At 41.5% G+C, this 23,283-nt stretch overlaps 2 protein-coding genes across 5 annotated transcripts in view; both read left to right on the top strand.

The window, feature by feature from the left end:
* Positions 1-23,283, top strand: part of rbl1 (retinoblastoma-like 1 (p107)) — a 58,810-nt gene that overhangs the window by 4,191 nt on the left and 31,336 nt on the right. Inside the window, exons 1-7 of one of the 4 annotated variants that reach the window (XM_053637923.1) lie at positions 1-166; positions 5,072-5,205; positions 5,573-5,773; positions 8,934-8,998; positions 10,567-10,695; positions 18,258-18,403; positions 18,483-18,547. The exon at positions 1-166 is cut by the window's left edge and continues 538 nt beyond it. In XM_053637923.1, the coding sequence (XP_053493898.1) occupies positions 5-166; positions 5,072-5,205; positions 5,573-5,773; positions 8,934-8,998; positions 10,567-10,695; positions 18,258-18,403; positions 18,483-18,547 (902 nt within the window). In that variant the 5' untranslated portion in view covers positions 1-4. Of the gene's footprint in view, positions 167-5,071; positions 5,206-5,572; positions 5,774-5,815; positions 8,777-8,933; positions 8,999-9,932; positions 10,696-18,257; positions 18,404-18,482; positions 18,548-23,283 lie in introns of those variants that run through there. The other 3 variants (XM_053637924.1, XM_053637926.1, XM_053637925.1) reach the window with 3 other exon arrangements.
* On the top strand, positions 13,591-17,654 carry LOC128615675 (uncharacterized). Its single transcript, XM_053637927.1, has 2 exons — positions 13,591-15,774; positions 16,214-17,654. The coding sequence occupies exons 1-2, from the start codon at positions 14,858-14,860 to the stop codon at positions 16,269-16,271; spliced, it is 975 nt and encodes a 324-aa protein (XP_053493902.1). The 5' UTR covers positions 13,591-14,857; the 3' UTR covers positions 16,272-17,654.

Genomic DNA, 23,283 nt, shown 5'->3' with positions numbered 1-23,283 from the left:
CAGAATGCGTGGGGATGAGACTGATTCTGACTCTGGCAGATCAGATGAAGGCGGTTCGATTCAGAGGAGCCTGGAAACGCTTTGTCAAGAATTAAATATGGACGAAGAGACGGCGGAGGAGGCGCTGAGGAACTTTACTTCTATCTGGAACACGTATACTCTGGAGGTGAGAGAGCCAACACGGGCAGCTTCGTGAGCTCATGCTGCTCTACCCCGCGTTTATTATCCGGTTATTAAGTATTGTTCAGCTGTGTTATTGTATGTACCGTTTCAACAATAATGAAGTTAATCAGGGTAAAGTTGTTTTATTGTTGTACTTCACTGCACGTTTTATAAGAAATAAAACCACCACAGTGACTAAAGGTGTGTTTTACTCTGGAGTGAACAGAGAACCGAGTACAATTGTGTGTGTATGTCTGTCTATATATGTATATTCCATACGTGTGTGTGTGTGTGTGTGTGTGTGTGTGTTTATAGTGATTGGGTCAGTGAGCGATTATCTAAAAATAAGAAAGACATGGACAACTCTAAGATTCTACCAAGATTTTAGCCTTTTATTTTGCATGACATCTGATGTAGTATTTCAGTATTCAGATCCATCATGGATTAAATACAGTGGGATGGAACACCCTACAAATGTAATATCACACTTACACAAGTCTTACAGAAGGAGTGAACTAAAAAAAAAAAGGAAAGAATTAAAATGTAATCCATTTTTGACTTTCTGAGGTCCAACTGAATGCACTATGATAGTCTTTTGTCCAGCAACTAGATTAGAAACGCCCCTGGTTTCACTACTGATCACTACTGGGGCACAGGCCCCTCAAAAATTGAACAAAAGTACCTCAAAATTTCACTGTTGTTCCCTGCTGTCTGCTTCCCCTCACCTCACTGATCCCCTTCTCTCCCTCTGCCACCTCTTGGAATGAAACAGGTTCGTATATCCATCTGGATAAATAAAAATAAGCTGAGTAGTGCGAAGTCGATCACTCTTTGCAAACAGAACAGCTAGCACATAAAAAAATTCTTTAAAAAACCTAAAATCCACAAGCATTTTCGTGAGCGAACTAAAAAGCTCCCATCATGAAAGAATTACATCACTTTCCCCGACGATGACTAAATCACATTGTTTGTGGCCGAAAGACAAATCAGAAGAGATAAGGAAGCTTTTTTTTTTTTTTTGGGCAGCTTGCAATCTAAGGTTATCAATCAAATCTTTGCCAAGTAAATTCGGTCTGGAAACCCGGATGTCCTCATTCAACGAAATACTAATTCACATGCTACTCTAACGCGTCGAAGGTATTGACTTTTCATTATTTTTTATATCTGTTTTATTTTTCTGTTTTCTAGTTTACAACGTATTTGTATGTATTAAACAAAATAAGTGGGTTTTTTTTTTTTGCCAAAGTAAAAAAAAACGTTTTAAAAAAAAAAAGATCTTATATTTTCAAAAAATCTAATTGCTGTAGTTCAGAGGTTCTCAACCTTTTTTAAGGTTTTGTCCATATTGGAGGAGACCAGGTATAATGATTATCTTATTCTATATAATATCTATCTCTCTATCTATAATCTGTTTTTGATAGATAGATGGACTTTTTTTGTTGTACTTTTTAAATGACTTTTTATAACTTGTGATTAAAAAAAAATAATTTTATAACTTTTATAAAACTATATAACGGACAGGTGTGGAACATGGACGATATAAAAAGTTTTTGAACACTAGAACTACTTTGAACAAGAGAATTAGGCTGTAATATCATGGACTATTTTACATGTAAAACATGTTGCATTCCATTCGTCTTGTTTTGTAAAAACATTCGCATGCGAATGGCGTCAGTCACTCACTGAACAGAGCAGACAGAGGGAGGTGAGAGTGCAGCGGGAAAGCACTACAGTACTGGCGACACTTGGAAAGTTGCTAAGGATTGTCCAAAAAAAGTCGCTAGATTTGTCGGTTAGGTGCACTAAAGTCGCTAAAGGGGTCTGAAAAGTCGCTCAGTTGGCAACACTGGTCTGCACTGACAGCTAGATAAAAGGCAGACTAAGCAAATATGCATAGGCTTGTCTACAATATAGGAAAACTCACTGCATGTTTTGAGGTTGTTTGGTTTTGATTAGCATTATTGGTGTGGTTTTGTCGTGACACTGGGTAGTTTATTTCGGGGGGTTTTAAACAGATTTGGCAGCACCAATGCTGATGGACCATGATAAAAGTCGATGCATTGAAGACAGATGAAAATACCAAGTCTCCGTGTTTATCCTGATTGTCTGAGTGTCTATTCTCAGCTGTCCACTTATAACTGCATCACTTGAGACAGGTGTTAATACTAATTTTGAGCAGTGCTGCGGTCTTCCATGCTGACGAGTGCATTGTACACCTGGAAGAAACGGGTTCTCCTTGGTTCCTCATTTGTTTTTACAGGTTTCTTTCTCAATGCAGTTTCTAAATGCAAACATGGCAGAGTTCAGTTCAGAATTCAATGAATGTTGGGTAGAGACTGCTGAGACCTCTGACAGCATGTCTCGTATCCCCTCTCAGACACTTGGCACAGAAAAGGATTGTTCACATTTAATCTGTTCACTTACATTTTCCATAGTGAGGTGGAAGTGGAATTTCTTTAAAAGCAAGTAGCGTCTAAACCAGGGGTAGGCAAACTTTTTGATTCACAGGCAACATAATGTTTTTTGAGAGGAAGTGTGGCTGAATACTACATTAAGCCTTTTTTTAAAATGTTTTTTTATTTATTCCAAGTTGACACCCAATTACTGCTGTGTTATAGGAGCACATGGACATGCAGTTCTATCGCTATATCTATCTATCTAATATATGTGTGTGTGTGTGTGTGTGTGTGTGTTTATATGTATGTATGTGTATGTATATATTTCATTATGAAGCATCTGTATGAACTCTGACGTAAACAATATACCTGGTCCCTCTCTTCAGGGGTGTCATTTTTCACTCCTTCATGTCAAGGCAGCAGTGAATTAGATATTTCTGAGCCCATTCTAATTCTGACCGAATATACCCTAATACAGTCATGTGAAAAAATAAGTACACCCCATGGAAATTGTTGGCGCTTTTTTTGACATATTTGGACAAGCAAGCATTTGATCATCTTTGAAACAGTGCCTATTCAGTCGCGGAATCTTTATGTAACATCAAACAACTAGCTTCTGGCTAACATAACTTAATTCAGTACATTAATATCTATGAAGGTTAGCTTGGTTAGGAATTTGATTAGTTGTATTATAACATTAGTTATATTCGTTCTCTCTCACTTGTGCGATGTTGCTATCACGTCCACAGAAATGATTCTCTAACGATAACTCCCTAACTTTTATTTATTCTTTGTTGAGACTTACCTTATTGATGGTGTGCATCTTGATTATCCAAGCTGATGGCTGTAACTACCATCCCGAGGTGATGGTACAGAGAAATATCCAATCAGCTGTTTGATTAGCTTTGCGATAAGCATCCGCCCCAGACCAATCACACACACGTTCGTCCAAACACTGATTGTTACCCCAGTCCCAAGTTTAGTGAGACGTGTTGCAGCCATAAAATTCAAAATTACTTTGTTTCCTTAAAATGGTAAATTTCCTCGGTTTAAACATTTGTTTTCTATTGTGAATAACCTATGGGTTTACGAGATTTGCAAATCATTGCGTTCTGTTTTTATTTACATTTTATACAACGTCCCAACTTTTTTGGAATTGGGGTTGTATTTTGAAAGCAAAGTTATAATGTCTATCGTCTGCTTACAGAGCTAAGGAAAACACCGGATGCTGATTGCTTGCACATTATATCCAGTAGCCCTGTACAGCTAGCTATCCCATGTGACATTACTGACATACAGGTGCTGCGCACCAGACATGCCGGACATTTCTGTGAAAAATAGCGTGCCCCAAGAGAGTAAATGTGATTTTTCTTTTCTATAAATTTCAATATTGTGGAATGACTATATACATCACTGATGAACTATTCCTGGCTAAATGATGGCAATACTTATGTGCGTTTATCATCTTGACGGTCAGTGAAAGTATTCAACTACTCAAACTGTTGATATTCAACATATCTATCTTACACCTCTGCTTGTTATGCCTCATGAGTGGGAGAGATGGCTCCCAGTGTTTACAAAGACATGGCAATCATGTAGAAGATTGTAAAAAAAAAAAAAAAAAAAAGTAATAATAATAATAAAAAACACTTTTGTAAATACATTTCCATTTTGTTAACAAGTGTTAATCCCCTCTATGTCTAGAGACTTTTGGGACACACTGTATTTTTAATAGTAGTTAAAACCCAAGTTTCCAGCGGGTCTGATGGGTATTATATTCAACGTGAGGTTGAAATGTGACTGCATCAGTCATGTCTTTCAAGCATGTATGTGTTTTCTCATAAGAAAATGACAAATGAGCCATTTAAAATGATTATTATTACACTTCTGCACTGGTTCTGGATGCAGTAGTGTTGCACTCTAATGCTCCCCATCTTATCTGTTTTTCAGTCCACTCTTTGGGGGTGCTTTCTTTTTTGGGGTTGTTTAAACACATTGATCATGTTTCATCAATGTGCCAATCATGCATTTGCATATTTTTTGGGGGGAAAACAAACTGTTGACACACTGTCTATGTAAAATGCACCAGTTCCTCATATAACTGATGTTGATTAAAAAAATATTTATTTTTATTTTTTAATTTTTTTGCCAAACATCCCCTGTGTTGCCAGCTACAGTCAGGAGGAAACACAAGCTAAGAAAGTGCCTAATCTTGGCTATTATTGGTTTGTTGATGTTTGTGTGAGCTGGCCCAGCGAATAGAGTAAAGTCTGGTTCATAAAATAACTTGGCATAAACAGCATTGTCCACGTGACTGACAAAAAGTGTTTTATACCATGAAACAAGTGACATCTCTGTAAAAACAGATCGTGGAGACGTCGTCATACCTCTAGGCTGGATTCATGTGTCTCCAAGGAAGCATGTGTGGCTTTTAAGCAAAAGTAATTAAAAAAAAAAAAAAAGTGAATGTCCTAAACCTGCTGAGGTATTGTTTTTGTCTTTTACACACTCAGGGTGAGGTGGTGCACTGGTTGGCCTGCTCTCTGTATGCAGCCTGTAGAAAAACTTTGACTCCCACTATAGGTAGTGGCATGGTGGAAGGCAATTGTGTCTCTCTCACCAGAATACTACGTTCCTCCAAACTCAGGTAAAGAAACGTGTATTTAAAAGATCATTATCGGCCTGTCGTAGATTCAAGATAATCATTTCATGCATCATTTAATGCCTGACCAGCATTCAGTACTTGCATGATTATAGAAAGATTTTCATCTTTGATTTATGAGCATAACCTTTAGAGTCATGGCACAACAGAAATGGAGGGTAAATTAAAAAGGAAAATGTCCATCGTATCAGTGATGCATGAAAAACTTGAGTAGTAAGATAATTACTTTCTCTTAATGTCCATTTTTGCTGTGAATATTTTAAGCAATTCAGTGGCATTGTTTGGAAACCTCATGACTATGTGACATTGCATGTGTGTTTGCACATGTGCTTTCATTTGTTTTGAATTTCAGCCTGATCCAGTTCTTCAGCAAGATGAAGAAATGGGCAGACATGTCAAATCTCTCACAGGATTTCCGTAACCGCATAAGCTGTCTCGAGAGGAATTTTGAAGTTTCGACTGTAATCTTTCGGAAATTCGAGCCAATATTTTTGGACATGTTCCAAAATCATCAAGGTGAACCTCCACGGCAGCCAAGAGGCAAGAAGCATAGGTGAGGTGAAATTTCATTATCATTCTCATCTGTCCTGAGCCTCACAGGCTGCGTTCTAGTACTGTTTCATTTATGCTTTTGTTGACTTCCCCTCACCATTTCTCCTTGTTATCTCACAAACTGTTCCATTACTTTATAAGCTCAAGTGAAGTTTCTCAATTATCAAAAAAGTTACGTAACTGTACACTTTAGTCTCGGTCTGCACAGTTAACTGTGTGATCTGATGCAGCTTTCTTTTCATTTTAATGAACCTGTGTGTAAATGTAGGAAGGAGCATTTCAATACTAATAGTACAATAAATAGCCGTGTGGGTTTGTGTGTAATAAATAAATAGATAAATAAATTAATAAATAATATATATATTGTGGAAGACATGGTATTGATCAATCCTCTGTACATCCCTATTGGCAAACTTTGCACTCTGAATTTGGACATTTAATTTTCCTGCCCTTTTGTAGTTCAACTCTTCTGGGCTCGGCCCATTGTTGGAGACCCGCAGCCAGGTGCTCTCCTTGCAGTCTGTTACGAAGGTCTGATTTGACCTGAAAATGAAGATAACAACAATTAGCCAAATGAATGAAAATAAAAGGTGTGTTTGAAGCACACTGTTTATACTCTTCTTTTTTCCTGTTTTTAATGACAAGCCGGATGTGTCACTCGACATAAGCAAGGAGATTGACAGCTAATGTCATTAGCTAACTTTAACGTTATCTAACTTGGCTAACGTAGATTAATGTTAATTATCAATAATAACTTCTACAGTAAAAGTAAAGGTATCTGTTTTCAGCCATACATTAATCATGATAAAATTGTGTTTGGACTAGTGAATGAGTGCAGTGGGTACTGTGACGTCAGTTAACCCAGCGTTACCCAACCTTTTTCGGTCTCGGCACCCTTTTTGAATTTTTTTTTTTAATTTGTCGTCGGCAGGAAAAGGGGCCGAGAGTGATTTATACAACAGGAAAAAGCTCCAGTCATGTCTCCTGCCAGCGAGACAGCTTATACAGGCCTGTGTGGCCCGAAATGAGGAGGTTTTGGGACAAGGCATTTTCTCACAGAGTGCCCATCAAGGGTTTCTCGAGGCTGGGCGTTCAGGGAATGGAGGACTTGGGGATGGCGATCCCTCCCCTGTCGAAGTCGGTGGCACACCGCCTGCACCCGAGCCGTAGAGCAACTTTCTCTTCAGCCAGAGCCTCGCTGCTAGGAAAGACGGAGGGTGTCGCTGTCTATGTCTTTCAGAAGATTTATAAATTGTCGGTTTTGGCAGTGTGAGCGTTGAATGCGATGTCTCTCCTCACAGCTTATTGGGCTGAGCTATTGGAGGAAATGGGTCATCAGCCAGACTCCAGATCTCCCAACCTATCTGGGAGGGGATATGCGTTATCGCAGATTTAAACCTGCGCACATCTCTTGGAGCAGTTCAAATCTGCGGCCAGAGTATGGACTTGGCAGTTGTGGGGGAGGGGTCAGGACTCTCCGAGAAGGAGAAGGTGGAGTCCCCATTGACCAAAGGCCATGTTAGGTGCAACGTATCGGCAATGTGTTATCCATGTGATCTGTGGAAGAAGGAGGGGGAGGCATTCAAAGTGCATCTCCCCAGAAAACAGTCGGCTCGGCCTCATCATCCAAGCCGGCCAAATTTCAGGCCCTCTGGGAAAGGATCTCAGCCTTCTTGCCCTCCTCCGTCACAGCAGTTGGGAAACACGGCCCCGCAGCCGAAGCCCGGTTTTGTGAGGCCGAAGCAGTCTTTCACGGCCACGGCTGCGACCTACCGGCCAACAAACCCTCAGGGTACCAAAAACAGGTGGGTGACCCAAGACATCACCTGGGCAGCAGGAACGGTTCAGAGATAGCACTCGGGGTCCCTCCCTCTCAACCCTTCAGAGGGACACCCCTCTCCCTCCCGCGAGGTAAAGAAGAAGGGTGGAAAGTTTGTACATAGTTCATGCGGACGGTCCAGTGTCTAGCATGCGCAGGAGAATGGCCCATCCTCCTTGCTCGTGAAAAGAGTGATGATAAGACTCCTGGCAGAAGAAAGTCGTCAAGGCTTTTGTTCCTGGTATTTTGTGATTCCTAAAGGGTGAAGCTGGGTAGGGGGGATTGCCGTCTCATTCTGGATTAACAGGTCCTCAATAAATACCTCAGGAAATACAGGTTCAGAACACTGCCTCACTCCATGCGTCAAGGAGACTGGTTTACATCAGTGGATCTCCAGGACGTGTATTTACACATAGATATCTTTACTGCTCACAGGGAATACGTCAGATTCGCATATCAGGGCATGGCCTACGAGTACGTGAAAATTCCCTTCAGCCTTTTGCTAGCTCCGAGGATATTCAGCATTGTGTGGAAGGAGCTCTAACCCCGTTAAGGAATGTGGGGATCAGAGTCTTATTCTATCTGGACGACCTGCTCATCTGTGCGCTGCGTCAGCAGCATGCAGAGAGATACGAACAGGCTGGTATCACATTGGGTGAAACTGAGTTTCAACATAAACCAAATGAAGAGCTGTCTGATTCCTTCACAGGAAATAGTTTACCTGGGTTTCAGGTTAAATCCTGTAGTTTTTTGTGCATTTTTATCAGAGGAGCACATCGAAACATTTCATAGTTGCATCGCCCACTTTCAATGAGGGGAATCAGGCTCGGTCCAGATGGGTCTTCGGCTACTAGACTTGATGGCCTCAACAGAGGGCAGTAGTTCCCCTAGGACGACTGAGAATAAGGGAATTTCAGCACCGGGCGGCATCGCAGGGCATTCGCCCCAAGAGCCGTCTCGGCCACAGAGTGCTAGTCTCGCCAGAATGCATGAGTGCTCTGTCATTGGTGGGCCCCGTCTTTTCTCAGAACAGGATGTCCAATGTGTCCTATTTTGGTGAGGAAAGTGGTGATGACAGATGCATCTCTCACAGTCTGGGGAGCAGTGTTCGAGGGCAGAACAGTGAGAGGAGTTTTGACTCCTGCGCTGAGGAAGAAGCACAAAAACTGGCTGGAGCTGCTAACGGTGTTTTTAGCTTTAAAACATTTTGTACACTTTCTCAAAAATCGGTCCTGATGGACAATACAACGGTTTTTTCAAAATCATTTATTGCCCTGTTATCTGAGTGGGACTTTTTAATTCAAGAAAATGTTTTAAAACTTTTTTTTTGTCTTTCTTTTAGGCGTCATCTCTGCCACACCAATGATGTTTTCAAGTTCTGTTGGACGCTGTTTGTGTACACCAAAGGTTAGCACTAGCTTAAATTGACTCACCAGTACAGTGTGTGTGCATGCGGTGCTTACACACCTCTTTTAAGGTCTGTAAGCACTCTCCTTTAAATGCAGACTAATTAGCATTTTTAGACTTGGGGCCCTTTTTACACCAGTGCGTTTCCGTTTCATAACGCATAACTTTTGCCATGGTTACACCTGTCATCTGCAATACTCCGGGTCGAAAACGGAGACTTTTGGAAATGCCGAAGACCCTGTTTTAGTTTGAAATCTCCGAGCTCACGTTTCAGTGTAAACAGACCAAAACGAAGACTTATGAAAACGAAGGCATGGCTGCCCACATTCGCCCCCTGATTGTTTCTTCAGAATGTTCAGCTATTAAACAACTATTTTGTCATATCTATGACTTATTTATTTGCTACGTAATAAAAAGCTGGGAGAGCATCCTGTAAGTGTGGTGATTCAATCATTTTTGCCAGGGGGTGTAGCAGAATACTCCCCCTCAAAGTTGTCGATGTTACTTGAAACATATAGTTTAAAGCCCTTCTCCATCTTACTGGATGGTGTGACAGCTGACGGCCTCAAAGTGAGATGAACAGAATTTAGTTATCTGGGGAAGTTTTTGTAAGCAGCGAGTGTAAAAAGTCATCATCTCAGTTATTTTGACAGCGCTAGGTAAAGATCAGTGGCTTCCGGCGCTAAATGCGCTCCCTGAGGAAAAAATGTGAAGGTGTCCATGCATAGAGTACATTGGAGAGTACATCTAAATGTATTTCACCATTTTTATTATTATTTCAATATCAGTAAATGTCTTCCTTAAATATAACTAATACCTTGCTATCCAAGTGTCCTTTTCTCACACCGTGAATAGGGTGTTTCGATCAAGTTGTTCTTTTGTAATCGAGTACAATTTTTTGTTATTATTATTATTTTTTTTACACCCACATTAGATTGGTTGCTGTTAAATATCCTTAGGCAGATTAATTTGGATTTTTGTGGAACCAAGTGCAGCTGCACCAAAAAAGGTCATGAGAAAAATAAACCGAGTGATGCAAAGAAATAAGACGGTCATGTCAAGTGATGACACAGCATGAAACACCCCCTGGATTTTGTGTGCATTGCGCTGATATCAGGCACATGTGAAATGCAGTCGAGAGTGTGAGTGATATGAATTGCGTTATCCTACCATTATTTTTTTTCCCCTAAAATGCCTTTGGAGGAGAAATTAAAAGTAAGTAGACTAAGCACACATTGTCTACTTAAAATACAAATTGCACAAAGGACAGACAATGGAGACATACATTTTTATAATTTTTTTTAATGAAAGGTTGTCAGCTTTTCTGTTTACCATAATTACAGGATGAACCCAGTGTTTGAAACACATAAATTTAATTTTAATAAACAATAAATAAAATTAGAAAACATGAATGCATCAAGCGTGTGTCATAAAAAAAAGTATATGTTCAGAATACATTAAAAAAGAAATTTAAAAACCTGTTTAGAATACATTAAAAAAAATGCAAACTTGTTTACTATTCCTGTTATCGTTTATTTAAGCCATTGTTTTGATGTCCTAATCTACAGGCAATTTCCATATGATTGGAGATGATCTGGTCAACTCGTATCATCTCCTGTTGTGCTGTCTGGACCTGGTCTATGGTAATGCTTTACTCTGTGCCAACAAGAAAGACCTCATCAATCCATATTTCAAAGGTGAACCGCACAGGCACACAGTTATATATCACCAATTAAAAATCTCTCTTACCAGCTGAAACTGAGCTAACTGAATTCACTTAATGTGAACAGAGACCGACAGAAGCCGAGGCATTTGATTTATAGTTCAATTATTAATAATAAAACCTTTTTTCTGTTTTTTTTTTTCCGTTCCAAAAATGCAGGGCTGTATGTTACCTTTCAGAGCTGGTAGCATTGATGCTATAACAGATGTGTTATATGTGCATATGAAAAGTCATGTGAAAAAATAAGTACACCCCATGGAAATTGTTGCCGCTTTTTTTATGCGTATTTAGACAAGCAAATATTTGATCATCTTTGAAACAGTGCCTATTAATAAAGTTGATGCACTCTACCAAATGACACACAAGACATTTTGTAGTAATTTTCACAATTTAAATGAACAAAAATCAGATCAGACACAAAAAGCACACCCCTACATTTATCACCAGGGGTCCCCAACCCCCGGGCCGCCGACCGGTACGGGGTCCGTGGGTCATTTGGTACCGGGCCGCACAGAAAGAATAAATAACTTGCATTTTTTCCGTTTTATTTATTATCTGAGTCTGAACGATGTTTTATTTTGAAAAATGACCGGATTCTCTCCGTTACATCCGTCTATGACTCACTCTTGACGCATGTCAAGACGCTTGTCTCGGTCACGTGATACGTTACTGCTAAAAATAAACCCACAAGCTAGCAAAATGAGTAAAAAACAAACGTCTCTGGAAAGTTTCTTTGCGAAGGGGAAAAGGCCCAGTGAGGAGACAGAAGAAGAGCCTACGACTTCCAAGAAAAAGAAAGCTGGATGTAACAGACAATAATAGGAGTCCTACTTGAAATATGGTTTTAACGCAACAGGTGATTTCCACGCACCAAGCTCGCTCTGCATAATATATGGAAACCGGCTCTCTAATGAGGCAATGAAGCCTTCAAAACTGCTTCGCCACTTGGAGACCAAGCACCCTGTATTAAAAGACAAGCCTTTTGAGTATTTTGAAAGAAAAAAGTGTGAACAAGAAGGACAGAAGCAATTACTGAGGGCCACCACATCAACAAATGCGAGTGCACTGAAAGCATCATACTTGGTGGCTAACCGTATTGCTAAGGCTAAGAAGCCATTCACTATTGGTGAAGAATTGATCCTTCCCGCCTCTAAAGACATTTGCAGTGAACTTCTAGACACTGCGGTTATAAAGATAGCACAGGTGCCTCTTTTGGCTAGCATCGTCACTCGGCGCATTGAGGAAATAGCAGAGGATGTTGAAGCACAATTGTTGGAGAGGATTAATACATCACCGTGGTACGCAATCCAGGTTGACGAGTCTACAGATATTGACAACGAGGCAATACTACTGGTTTATGTGCGATTTCTTTATCAAGAGGATGTGCATGAGGATATGTTATGTGCACTATCATTGCCAACCAAAACCACAGCCGCAGAACTATTCAAGTCGCTGGATAATTATATTTCGGGAAAACTGAAATGGTCCTTTTGTGTTGGCACATGCACAGACAGAGCTGCTGCCATGACTGGACGGCTGTCTAGTTTAACTGCTCGGATTAAAGAGGTTGCACCTGAATGAGTCTACGCATTGTGTCATTCACAGGGAAATGCTGGCTAGCCGAAAAATACCACCGGAACTTAAGTGTATTGAATGATGTCGTTAAAGTTATTAACATCATCAAAGCACACGCCCTTAACTCGCGCCTGTTCGAGCAGCTTTGTGAGGAGATGGACGCGGAGCACGGACGCCTTCCCTTATACACAGAAATAAGATGGTTATCCCGAGGGAGATCGCTGGCCAGAGTGTTTGAATTACGAGAGCCGCTGCAGAAATTTCTCTCAGAAAAAAAGTCACCGCTGGTAGCACATTTCAGTGATGAGGAACTTACTTGTGTGACATATTCAACCTGCTCAATGAACTCAACCTGTCACTTCAGGGGAAAATGACAACTGTCTTCAAGTTGGCAGATAAAGTAGCTGCATTTAAAGCCAAACTGGAGTTGTGGGAATGGCGCGTGAATAGAGGTATATTTGACGTGTTTCCAACATTAGCGGGGATTTTGGAAGAGACTGAGCCCGAGCCTTCATTCTCCCAGCTGGTGCACGATCACCTGTCTTCGCTTTTAAAAGAGTTCGAGCGCTACTTCCCAACCACAAAAGACCCACGAACTGCCAAGGAATGGATTTGCGACCCATTTGTCAACAAACCAGGTGAATCCAGTATGTCTGTGCAAGAAGATAAGCTGCTGGAGATCGCAAATGACTGCGGCCTTAAAAGTATGTTCGAGACAGCAGCTCTGCCGGTGTTCTGGATTAAAGTCATGACAGAATACCCTGAGATCGCCACAACAGCACTGAAAACCCTGTTGCCATTTCCGACATCCTATGTGTGTGAAGCGGGCTTTTCTGCAGTGACCGCAACCAAAACATAATTACGGAGTAGACTGGACATAAGCAACACACTCCGGGGGTCATTGTCTCCCATTAGCCCTAGATGGGACCGTCTCGTTACAGAGAAACAGGCTCAGGGTTCCCACTGGTTCAGCGTTATGGTGAGTTGTATTTTTCATGCACTTTATTTTTGTTTTTGTGGCGTATCTTATTTTGAAGGCATGTTAAAACGTTAGCAACCAGAGAGTGTTAGGGGGCAGAGAGGATGTTACTCATGTTATGTTGCTGGCGTGATGTTACGAGGATGCTGCTAATAAAGTTGCGATTTCACATTGGATTCACGTTTATTATTATATTTAAAAAACACCCCAGTTTTTATGCCGGTCGTATCATTTTATTTTGTTGTATTTATCCGGCACACCTTAAAGGCCGGTCCGTGAAAATATTGTCTGATATTAAACCGGTCCGTGGCGCAAAAAAGGTTGGGGACCGCTGTTTATCACGGCATCAAATCTATAAAATTTTAATCATGTGTTTAAGAACCTGCTTAGTGAATGTAGGTAGAAACTGTCTTATACCCCTCTCATATCTAGTGTCTGGTGTTCCTTTTGATATTGAGGTTTGTGTGTGTGTGTGTGTGTGTGTGTGTGTGTGTGTGTGGTGTCATCATGCCAAGATCTAAAGAGTTCTGTAAGGCCTTCAGAAAAAAAGGTTGTGGATGCCTAGGAGTCTGGCAAGGGATTTAAAAAGATCTCCAAATTATTTGCAATACATCATTCCACTATAATGAAAATGATCTACAAATGACGCAGATTTCAAACGACTGCCAATTTGTCCAGGACTGGCCAACTTGGCAAATTCAGCCAAAGAGCAGACCATCTGATGCAAAAAAGTCTTTAAGAACCCCAAAAGTTCATCACATGATCTGTTATAAGTCTTGCAACTGTTGTTGTCAAGTGCATTCTATAATCAGAAAGAGATACAATCACAAATTTGACCTGCATGGGAGGCCTGCCAGGAAAAACCTTTGCTGTCTAAAAAGAACATTAGAGCAAGACTACAGTTTGCCAATGAGCTTCTAGGCAAAGACCAGGCCTTTTTGGAATAATGCGCTCTGGACAGACAAATCAAAGATAGATTTGTTTGGCCACAGTAACAGCAGACATATTTGGCAGTGACCAAAGACAGTTTTTCAGGAGAAGCACCTCATACCAACTGTGAAGCACAGTGGTGGAAATGCTATGGTGTGGGGTTGCTTTGCTGCCTCAGGGACTGGAGAGCTTACATTCATTGATTTCAATTATGAATTCTGCATCATATCAAAGAGTGCTTGAAGATAACGTGAGACCATCTGTCCGAAAGTTGAAGTTGAACCGAAAGTGGACCTTTCATCAGGATAATGGTGCTAAGCGCAATAGCATCCACCAAGGACTGTCTCAAAAAGAAGAAATGTAGGGTTATGGAATGGCCGAGTCAAAGCCCGGATTTGAATCCCGTTGAAATGTTGTGGGGGATTTGAAACGGGCAGAACATCCAAGAAAATTCTCTAACATCTTGCACCTGAAAGAATATTGCATGGAAGACTGATCAAAAATTCCAGCAAGGGACTTCTGGCTGAGCGTTAGATGGAGTAAGCCACAACTTTCGGGGCTCCTGCAACAACCTTTAATATTATGTGTTAGGCACTTTTTTGTGGAGTGTTTTTGATGTAAGTCGTGTCCAACACCTTAATATTAACTTTTGATGTCCAAAATGCCAGCAAAAGCCAAAGGCGGGAACATTTCGTCTGCTCCGCTTCAGCGGCCTGCTCCAAACGCTGCATCCTCGCCTCGTAGTGATCCCTCCTCCCCCTGCGAAGGTGTTGTTATGCCCGCTATCCCCCCCAGTTTCAAGGAGGAGCTTCTCGCTTCACTCCGACACGAAATGGCGGCCACTTTCAAAACCGAGCTCCAGGCGGCCTTGGGCGAAAACTTGGCCTCTATTAAGGAAGAGCTACAGACGGTAAAGGCGGAATTAACAGTCAATATTACGGTTATCCAGTCGGAGGTAAGCGCATTGAAAAACACCGTGGGTGAAATGGAAACTTCGCTCTCCGCCTGCTGTGATGACATCGCTACGCTACAGGCTAAAGTGGAGTGCCTTTCTGCCGACCTGGGGAGGGTGGAAAATAAGTGCGAGGATCTCGAGGCTAGATCACGGCACAACAATCTGAGAATCGTAGGTGTCCCTGAAGACTCGACCAGCGCGTCCACACCGGCAGCTGTTTCCACTCTAGTTAAAGAGGCTTTTAAGCTGGACAAAGAGCCACTTCTGGACCGTGCTCATCGCACTCTGCAGCCGAAGCCCAAACCCGGCGAGCGCCCCCGTCCTATAATCGCTCGACTCCATTGTCATGCGGACTGTGTGGACATCCTTCGATGGGCCAGAGCCCAACAACGGATGAAGGTTGGTGACATGGTTATCTCTATCTTTCCCGATCATACCGCGAAGATAGCCCGTGCTCGTGCTGCCTTCAATGACTGCTGCCGTCAGCTCCGTGAGATACCAGGAATACGGTTTGGTCTGCTTTATCCGGCACGTCTCCGCGTTACACAGGATGGCACCGAGAGGGAGTTTAAATCCGCGGAGGACTCCAGAGCCTTCATTAAGACACTGATCAAGTAAGAACACTGATAACATAACAGGCTGATTATCCGTCTCCAGAAGTGAAATGGACGACTATTGAATCTACAACACATGATGGTGCAGTGACTGTTTATGTGCCTTGCTCTTTATCATTGTTTAGTTTGCAGGAGCCCAACCTTGGTTGACTACTACCATTGGGTCAACAGCTGTTAGCTTTTCTCTTAGGGATTTGACTCCTTGTGGAGTTTGCACTGGGTTCTCCATCGTTTGGGGATGGGGACGATGTAAGTGCAATGGGGAGGGGGGTGGGGCTGTTCACTGTATCTGTTTGGAGTGTGTGTGTGTTGTCTCTTTTATTTTTATTTTTTATTATTTATTTTTCTTTTTCTTTTTTTTTCTTTTCACTTTTTACTTTTTCTTATTTTATTTTTGTTTTTGTCCCCCCTGTTTCCTCTCCCCTTTTCCTCTTGTCAGAGGCGATGCTTCATTTTCATTCTCTTCCTGCCGTAAGCACTTGATGGATGTCCACTAATACTGGAAATTCTGGCTCACATGTGAACTTTGTGAGCTGGAACATTAAAGGTATGGGGAGCCCTATAAAGAGATCTAGGGTATTTGCTCATCTGATACGGCTCAATGCGGACATAGTGTTTCTACAAGAAACTCATATGCGCACCACAGACCAGGTTCAGCTTAAATGTCCGTGAATTTCTGAGGTGTTTCACTCTAATTTCAACTCTAAGGCCAGGGGAGTTGCCATTTTAATTGGTAAGTCAATTCACTTTTCATCTTCCAAAGTAATATCAGATGAAAATGGCAGATACTTAATAATTTCAGGTAAATTATTACATGTCCCTGTATAATTAGTTAATATTTCAAATTTTGATGACCCACACTTTATGAATAAGCTCTTTGAGCGCCTCCCTTCATTACATAATACTCCCCTTATATTTGGTGGAGTTATGAATTGCGTTGTTGATCCTAGGTTGGACCGCTCTACTCCCAAGAGCATGACGCCCTCACTAATGTCAAGTACGCTTTCTGATTTCATGTCCAAGAATGGTTGCATTGATCCTTGGAGATTCCATAATCCCAGTATCAAGGAATATGCTTTCTTTTCGCAGGTGCATTAGTCCTTCTCTAGAATTGGTTATTTTTTCATCGACGCCAAACTTATCTCCAAAGTGGCGATGGTTAAATATCATCCTATTGTGATTTCTGACCGTGCCCCGCTTTCTTTGGATATTCAGCTTTCCCCCAACCTCAATATTCAACACCGTGGAGGTTTAATACTCTGCTTCTGTCAGACAACAAATTTAATGCATTTATTGCAGCTTTACTTGACTATTTTCTTGAAATCAATCAGAATGAGGTTGAACCTATTTCCTGTTCCCTGCTGTGGGAGTCACTAAAAGCATACTTGCGGGGCCAAATAATTTCCTACTCCGCACATTTAAACAAAACGCATACGGCCAATCTTCAAGAGCTATCAAGTAAAATTGACGATATAGATAGACAATTGGTCACTGGCCCCTCTTCTGCTTTACTTAAAGATCGGGTTGAATTACAGGCTGAATTTGACCTTATTACAACTGCTGATGCAGAGCGCCTTCTACTATGTTCACGTTCCGCATATTATGTACATGGTGATAAGCCGAGCCGACTCTTGGCCCACCAATTGCGAAGTCGGGCAACTTCGCACATAATCCCTCAAATAAAAGATTCATCTGGCATACTCCATACAGACCCTAATACCATTAACTCAGTTAAAGTTACCAGTTACTCAGTTACCAAAAAACAAGTTTGGCTCCCGATTTGTTGATTCACTGAGATGTACAAAATAATCTCTGTAATTTTTTTTTCTCCTTTATAAATGTGGTTCTCAGTGTATTGAAGTTTGTTTGTTTTTTTCCAATGTGCCATGTCTTTCAATAATATTAAAAAAAACTCCAGCAAGCCTGGTGGACAGTTATACAAAAACACCTACAAGAAGTTATTTCTGCTGAAAAGGCACAATACTGGCTTCTGAGGCCAATGGTGTACTAACTTTGTCCACAGAAGAACATCACACAAAAAAAGCTCATTTTCCTTGTGGTTTTATTCAAGTATATCAACTTTATTAATAGACACTGTGTCAAAGAGGAGCAAATGTTTGCTTGTCCATATATGTCAAAAAAGCCAACAGTTTCCATGGGGTGTACTTTTTTCTTTTCTTTTTTTTTTTCTTCATCGCTCCACATGACTGTAAGCACTGATCTAATTTGGTAATATTTCTTCCTGGACTGCTACAAGATAATTTCTCACCATCCAGCACCATGAGCAAAAATTCAGCTTTCAAGCCACACAGAAAAACTTAATTTTAGTGTTAATGTTGGTATTATTATGTTATATATTATGGCAGAGAAGAGGGCTATGAGAAAACAATGTTTTGCCTGTTTTCTCTTTTGAGTTCTCTTGCTTTGTATATTACAGAAAGTTTGTGTTGATGGCAACATTGCGTCTAATTCCCTAATTCCAGGCTTGCCAACAGATTGCGGGAGCGCAGAAGAGGCTCAGTCCGTGCTTGAGCATTTGTGCAACCTGCACGATGGTCTAGTCGTTGAGGCGAAAGGGATAAAGGAGCACTACTTTAAACCTTACATCAGACGTCTATTTGAGAAAAAAGTGAGGGGAAACTTATGTGCATTATTACGTTAAGTCACAAAGTCAACATTTTAGATATGATGAATCATGTTTTCATTAGATTCTTAAAGGAGACAAGGACACGCTTACTGAGTTGCTGGATTCTCCAAACTTCCAAGACAATAAGTAAGAGTTGTTGTTTTTTTACCTTTATAAAAGTTAACACTTTACAATATAGGTACATTAATGTGTTACTTCACATACATATGTGTTAAACATGACTAAGCAATTAAGTTAAATTAGTCTAATAATCAATAACAAATGGTAATGACATCATTTTTATATTAAGCCATTTAAGTATGTGAATTAACTAAGAGCACTAAGAGTTTCTTAGCAATAAATTTTTGTCTGTAATTCTTATTTACAAATTATGTTCATGTTAAGTGAACGTATTAATTATCAAATAACCTATCAAATTTAACAATATGGCTAGTTACATATTTAAATGGTTCTATGAACCCTCATGACTACCAGGAGTAATGTGAAACACCTGGATACTTCCTTGTATGTAGGCATGTTGAAACCTTCTGTCAAAACCACAAAGTAATATATGACATAATATTTGTAATAAATACCTCTATCATTCAGGGAAATTTTATTTGCGTGTGATTTTTATGGCCAGTATTTTGTGCTTTATCTGGCAGAAAACTACTGGAACTGGCAAAATTGCAAACAATCACACAATTTTTTTTGTTTGCACGTCTTTCGCAGTGATGTTTGTTAGTAAATGAGAACGTTTAGCTGTACTCATGTTTGATGCACGTGAATCGAAGAGGGCTTTAGCTGAATGCATGTTTTGATGACGTCACATGACTCATCTTGGCCCAAATCTGCGTGTACTTGCTTGCTTTTGCGTTAATTTCTGCAATCGCAAAATCCTGGACGGACTGATTTTATACAGTGCGTGTAGCAATAGAGATTGTCTCGAAGCAGTTTTACAGAAATCCAGATGTAGGTTTACATTTAGATCCCACATGAGCAACCCGATGATCAAGTAAAAGACAACCTGAGACTATGAGGAAGAACCAGATTCAAAAGGTCCACTTATAAGCCATTACTCTTCCTCCAATGACTATACAGTCTGGTCCATAAGTGTTAGGACAGTGACACAATTTTCGTAATTTTGCCTCTGTATAACCATGCCACAGTATTTACCAAAAGTAGTCCAAGGACAACCGATGAACTGGTGACAGGGTCATGTGCGCCAAAGGCTCATTGATGCACATGGGGAGCGATTTCTAGCCTGTCTAGTCCGATCCCACAGAGGATCTGCTGTAGCACAGATTGCTGAAAATGTTAATGTTGGCTATGATAAAAAGATGTCAGAACACACAGTGCATTACAGCTTGCTGTGTATTTGGCTGCGTAGCTGTAGACTGGTCAGAGTGCCCACGCTGACCCCTGTGTACTGCTGAAAGCACCTACGATGGGAACATGAGCATCAGAACTGGAGCAGTCTGATTGAATCACATTTTCTTATACATCATGTGATAGGCCGAGTGTGTGTGCTTTGCTTACCCTGGGGATTCACTATGAATGCACTATGGGAAGAAGGCAAGCTGGCAGAGGAAGTGTGATGCTCCTCAGGTGCAAGATACCACAGCACACCTTCAGAGGTCTTGTGGAGTCCATCCATATATATATATATATATATATATATATATATATATATATATATATATATATATATATATATATATATATATATATATATAATAAAAACACACACAGAATGGAAATGCAACTTATAATGACTTCTCCTGTTTTTAAAATTATTCAACTCCTTCATGGCAAGCATCTTTAGTACATCCTCATGAGCAGTGGCCTGCAGTTCAGTAATATTCTTGGATTTGTGTGCTTCAACCACCGCCTTCAGATCTCATCTGAGATTTTCTATGGGGTTCAAGTCAGGTGACTGTCATGGCCCTCTAGAATCTTGATTTTGAGCCAACTTTTCTCATGCTTTTGGGTCAGTAGTGGTGTATGTCTTGGAGTTCTGGCATGGAAACCTTCTGCGTTTAGTACACACCTTACTGTGCTCACTGAAAACTCGATGCCTGTTGCTACCAAGTCTTGCTGCAGGTCTTTTGCAGTCTCTTGAGGGTCTTTCACAACCTGCCTTCTCAGAAATTTGGTTGCAGCCGTTGATAGCTTCCTTTTTCCGCCCCGTCCAGGTATTTCATACATTTTCTGCCCCTAACTAGTTCAGGTATTTCGTGTGTTCCAGCTCAAGCACACCTGGTGCAACTAATGAAGCCCTTGATTAGTTGCATCAGGTGTGTCTGAGAGAACACCTGTTTTGCATATTTGTGCTGTTGTGAGGGATTCTATTCAGGGGGGTGAAAAATTTTGACACTGGGGAAATCATAAGTTGCATTTTCAGTTGAATTTGAGGAAACCCCTTGAAGCATTCGTTGTGTTGAAGTATTTCAATTGCTTTTCTTAGATTTGTTTATTGCAAACAGCTGAAAGTCTGTAAATTTTGCCTTGTTGGGAGATGTTTGCTCTGTTGGATCCCGGTGCAGATTGTCAGCTACTGAATTCAGCACCTGGTCATCGTACCATTTGTACCTCCCCCCTCCCAAGGCTTTTGAGCTCAAGGTGTGCTCCAAGGAATCTCTTCTCAGGCATGGGTATGTTGGGGTGTTTGCTAAACTCTAGCAATGCAGAGTGGAAGGGCTTGGCAGGACATCATATACTGACCGATTCAGAAACTTGAGTCTAGCTGGTTTTGACTTCCAAAGTTCTACCCAGGTGGTCTTGTGTGCAGTTGTATGGTCCCAATTAGTCCAAGCTCTCTGCTTGCACATAGCCACTGTCCTACTATAACGTTTCTCTTCCACCTCTGCACGGATCTCTCCCTGGATCAGCTGATGTCTCTCTCTACCCCAGGCCTTAACGTAGCAAAGTCTTGTGTAGCTGCCAAGCCCGGCTCGTCTGGCTGACGTAAAGCCTTTCAGGATACAGTGTCTCAGCCTCTCTTCTCTCTGCCTGTTCAACTGCCTCCTGTGCCTGCCACTTCCTCCCAGTTCTAACTGTAATGCCTGCAGAGGAGACTCTTGTGTCAGTTGAGTCTCTATGAAGTAGCACCTCTCTGGCTCTGGTGACCTTAAATTCCTCTGTCAGGCCGGTGAAAGGAAGCTGCGACTTGTTGGTGTGCCCATAAAGGGCAATACTGCTTAGGCTCTTTGGTAGGCCCAGCCACCTACAAAGGAACTGGCTGATGTTTTGCTTGAAGATGGTCATTGGAACCTCATATATCAGTAGTGGCCAGAGAAGTCTTGGCAGGATACCATGCTGATAAATCCATGCCTTGAACTTCCATGGAAGTCCTGACATGTCCATTGCTGATAGCCATTCTTTCAGCTCTGTACAAGTTGACTGGACCACCGCAGTGTCTCAGGATGCAGTTGAAGATCTTCCCCAGGCACTTCATAGGCTTCTCAGACACTGATGAAATTTGAACTACTCCCAAAGAGAAGTGGTACTTGTCAGACATTCTTCCCTTCTTCAGAACCTCTGTCCTGGATTTGGCTGGCTTGAAACTCATTTGTGCACATGCAAAGAGCCTTTTCAGCCCTTGGAGGAGCCATTGGAGGGTGGCGCCTTCCAGAACTGGACAGGGGGCCCCCACATTCCACTTCTGCGGATTTGACGAGCATGTTCATAGCCAAGGCAAACAAGGACACTGGTATTGTACAACCAGTGATGATGCCTTTCTCTAAGCAATGCCATGCAGATGTTGCTGTCCCAGAGGTGAATCTCAAACTGAAACTATTGTTGTAGTCCAGTATTTGGGCATTAATACTTTCTGGAACATGGTATCTTATCAGTGCTGTCGCCACAAGTTTATGTGGAATTGATCCATAGGCATTGGCAAGGTCTAGCCAAACAACTGCCAGGTCTCCTCTCGTCTCCCTTGCCTCACGGTTCAACTGGGTAACCACCCTGTGTGCTCTATACAGCCTGGCACCCCTGGGACACCTCCCTTCTGCACTGCGGTGTCAATGTAGGAATTCCTCAGGAGATGCCCTGTCGGGCGGTTAGCAAGAATCTTGATTGAGACTGCATTCCACACTGAGCAGGGAGATGGAGCGTGATGTCACTTGCGTTCTCCACCTTTTGTGTCCATACACTTTCTGCATGTCTCCACTGCTTGGCTCCCTTCCCCCTCTGCCATTCTACCCTAATGAGTCTCCACAGTCTCTCCAGGAGTCTCGAGCAATGCTTATACACTTTGTATGGCACTCCACTTGGCACTGGCTTAAAATGTATTTGTTTACTCAAGCCTACCCTGACTAGATTCTGTTCTACTACTTCGCAGTCATAATAATCTTTTTTCTCCCTCTCTCCTTTCGCCGAGCCCCACATGAATTTATGGAGATACTAGAGATCCAGATCCTTTCTGCCTCTGGATGGAGCTCAAATCTTCTTTAATTCCAGACTGCTGGGACTACGGCTGCTCCTAAGGCCATACAGACTTCATATAAATCCATAATGAACTTTTTCACACTATCTGTTGTTACCCAGATGAGGATGGGTTCCCTTCTGAGTCGGGTTCCTCTCAAGGTTTCTTCCTCTTAAAACATCTTAGGGAGTTTTTCCTTGCCACCGTCGCCACTCAGTGGCTTGCTCAGTTGGGATAAATTCGCACCTTTAATATCTGTATACCATGTTGATATTTCTGTAAAGCTGCTTTGGGCTCCTTGATTTTAATTGACACCTACTTTGAAGCACAGGTCAGCTGTAGCCCTGACTCTGGTCACAAGCTGCTAAATAGTTTGCTACACATAGTATAATGTTAGCCATAGATACTTACAGGAGAGAAGGAGGAAGGGAAAGATGGTTATATGACTGATTTC

The sequence above is a fragment of the Ictalurus furcatus genome, chromosome 12 (genome assembly GCF_023375685.1).
Source record: "Ictalurus furcatus strain D&B chromosome 12, Billie_1.0, whole genome shotgun sequence".
NCBI classification, from domain to species: domain Eukaryota; kingdom Metazoa; phylum Chordata; class Actinopteri; order Siluriformes; family Ictaluridae; genus Ictalurus; species Ictalurus furcatus.
This window is presented reverse-complemented; position numbering and strand designations above follow the sequence as displayed.

Coding starts and splice junctions, on each gene's coding strand:
- LOC128615675 (XM_053637927.1), top strand. CDS start 14,858: ATGTCCAAAATGCCAGCAAAAGCCAAAGGCGGGAACATTTCGTCTGCT. Junction 15,775..16,213: donor TTCATTAAGACACTGATCAA/GTAAGAACACTG, acceptor TCCTCTTGTCAG/AGGCGATGCTTCATTTTCAT.